Raw genomic sequence first — 3,175 nt, 5'->3', positions numbered from 1 at the left:
ATCTTCAGCTGATTTATCAAACCATCTTAGCAAAATATTAGCTTAAAAATCATCTTAGATGGCGCATGTGCACAGTCGACTTTTTAATTTTAAGCAATTTTGAAGCTAAGCAATATTGATCAATTTGACTTAAGCAAAAAATTGACTTAAGTTGAATTTAAGCTGATTTTCTAGTTTGATAAATCCGGCCCCAAGTCTTCCCGGATACGGACTTAAAATGGAGGTCCGGTGTATACATCTGACTCGTGTACACTTTGAGGAACCCATTGAATCTTTCAGAAGAGCAGGAAATTACCCCGATGCTGTGGTTCATTTCAGCCCCTGTTGTTGTTGAATGATGTGAACACGTAGCTACTATAAGCGCCTCTTTACGGCTGCTAGGTAGTCACGGACCACGCCCATACGCAATTCAACACAATGACGCTCCAAGTTATGATTATTCTCCTATCTTTACCTTACCTTTACCATTATAAGCGAATGAAAAAAATGAGTATAAAACACTGTTCATATATATAAGCTTTAACGTAGATCTGTATTTTTATTTTTTATTTTTATTTTTTTTTTGGCGTTTTTTTTTTAATTGGGTTGAGTGCATACTTTTAAACTTGTTTTGATTTCAAATGAATTTCTGTTATTTTTAATGGACAATAAAAACTATCTTGAATCTTGAAAGCAAAAAGGGGGACATGACTGAAATAAATGAGGTTTAATCCGCGAAAGAGAAAAAAGTAGGCAATGTTCACGACGTGTTTGATATTGGCCTACTGCTTAGCTCAGTCGGTGGTAGCTACACTGTGTGTGCACTGAAAACCGTGGATGGAGATTTCCAGGTCCCCGGGTTGATTCCCATCGTTACTCTTCTTGCGTTCCAGCTGGAGGGCTGAAATGCAAATGCGATAGCGCACCGTCTTTCGGATGAGACGTTAAAAGTCGTTTGGTCCCGTGTGCACGTTAAGATAACGCAGTACACTATTCGGAAAAGAGTTAGGGGATTGTCCCCTGGTGTATTGCCCAATCACTATAAGAAAGAACCACACTGGAAATAAGTCTTCTTTAGACTCTTTTAGGCTATCCTTGTTGTTTACACCGAATAAATCCATCTGCCCAACTAATTTAATCTATTGATTTATAATCTTGGTGACTCTCTTTTTAAACGTCCCAACTGAATTTGATATACCAAAGTTTTTTGTTATTAGGCTTAATTGGTAGAAGTAAATATCTCATCGTGCTGCTACAGGAATACATTGGACGGGACTCGCACTTTAGGTCCAAATACCTCTACATGATAGGGCACTAGATTGATTTAAAGCAAGGTAATAAATTGTTGATACCTAACTTGATAGTGTTTCACTTTTGGTAATCCTTGGAGGACATTTTATATTGTGTTTTTTTTTTTTTTTTTTTTCTCTTGAAATTATGTAGGCCTAATAAAGAAATATGTAAATCTTTAAGTTAAATTTTATTGTATATCCTCTCTTTTTGGTGTATCTTAGGCTCACATCTCCCTCCCTCTCTGTTCCACTTTTTTACAGTTGGTGGTTCTGTTATAAGGCCTTTCATCACTGTCTGTATCATTTTATTTTTATCTCCCGCTAGGCGCGGGAGTCCCATGGGTGTCGGAAAGGTCCTACGACCCCACCCTAACACCCCCCCCCAAAAAAAATTTCAAAGGTCTACATTTTTTTCTGGGTCTTTTCACAATGACATAAGTAAAAAAGCAATGATGAGCTACCAGCAATGAGTCCAAAGACCTTGCCACCAATTGCGTGACGTAATTTATCTCAATTCCAGCAATTCTAAAACTGAGCCTGATCCGCTTAAGAAAATTTGACATTTTAATCCCATCTTGCTGTTATTTCACTGTGAAAAGGTACAAAAAATGATGATCACGATCCACCCAGAAAAAATCCTGGATACACCCCTGAGTCCCCCGGAAATCGGGATGGCTTTCAGCACTCCCAGATTCAAACAAGAATCTCACACGGATCGTACCTCCCGCAAATTCACTATTTCTTTGTGTTTGTATTACTTTATTGACCCTTCTCTCTTATTAATTGTCTCACGGGAGTCATTATCGATGCGTATTATCACCATGAAAGTTAACCAGATCTACCGGAAGTGACTTCCTCCAACTTGGAATCCGTAATATTGCGTGCGTGCGTTGGGCAATTGTGAATAATGAATTCGTATTGGATTGTTTTTCCCACAATATATAAGGCCAGCTTTTAGTAAAATCTAACAAGTTAAAATCCATATGGTCTGAAAACTTCATGTCAAGAATTATGTCTCGTCTAATTTGTATTACATAATGTCAGTAGTACTTTTGGGGGCGTGCATCCTGTTATTTGAGACAATTGGTAAAAAAAAATCAAGAAATCAGGTTGAGTGTCATCATATTGCCACCTTGATTAAGCGCATGAAGTTAGCAACTCATTCCGTGCTATCTTGAGAAACCAAACGGTATGATGATGTATACTGGTGTGCAATTAACAGTGATACTTACCTCTGTGTTGTTGATGCTTTTCCAGGGGACTATTTCATTCAATGAAGAAGTAAAACCGTAAGTAAATCAGAATAAGTTGATCAATAACTAAATTGTACATAGAATTCCATACATACAAAGCTTGAGGTGTACAGTATATTAATAGGCCTTGTATAAAATTATGTCCGGGCTTATTATAGTCTATAATGTTCATCAGTACCTAAAACTGTGTGCAATTCTATGTATACAACTTAATGAGTGATCAACTTATTATATAGTTGATGTACATATTACATAATCATTAGACCTGCAGTTATATATAACGTCCTTGTTAATATATATATATATATGTTTTATATATATTATAAATATGTACATCCTGAAGTGTCAACGTGTTCACCTTAATTTTGATTCACTTCGTATTGTTTTATACATATTCCCACAACACTGCTGTTTTTCAGTATTTTGCCTTTTAATTTATATATATATATACAATATATATATAATATATACCGTATATAATTAATTGTCATTGCTGATGTTTTACCATTTTATTGTAAAAAATGTATTTTTGGAGATTCTTCAATTTTTTTAAATATTTTTCTGTATTACCTTAATTGTATTTGATTGATGTGGACTGTTTATATTTTCATTGTAATTATTGTGCAGAACCATTGTTAAAAAGGCATTAAC

The 3,175-nt window shown here is 35.3% G+C and overlaps 1 protein-coding gene across 1 annotated transcript in view; it reads left to right on the top strand.

Annotated features, from left to right (window-relative positions):
• The first annotated feature begins 2,266 nt into the window (after positions 1-2,266).
• Positions 2,267-3,175, top strand: part of LOC117108843 (carboxypeptidase A2-like) — a 22,402-nt gene continuing 21,493 nt past the window's right edge. Inside the window, exon 1 of the mRNA XM_033251012.1 lies at positions 2,267-2,560. Within this exon, the coding sequence (XP_033106903.1) occupies positions 2,463-2,560 (98 nt within the window). The 5' untranslated portion in view covers positions 2,267-2,462. The remainder of the gene's footprint in view (positions 2,561-3,175) is intronic.

The sequence above is a fragment of the Anneissia japonica genome, unplaced genomic scaffold (assembly GCF_011630105.1).
Source record: "Anneissia japonica isolate Jap-2015-1 unplaced genomic scaffold, ASM1163010v1 scaffold6417_len956965_cov193, whole genome shotgun sequence".
NCBI classification, from domain to species: domain Eukaryota; kingdom Metazoa; phylum Echinodermata; class Crinoidea; order Comatulida; family Comatulidae; genus Anneissia; species Anneissia japonica.
This window is presented reverse-complemented; position numbering and strand designations above follow the sequence as displayed.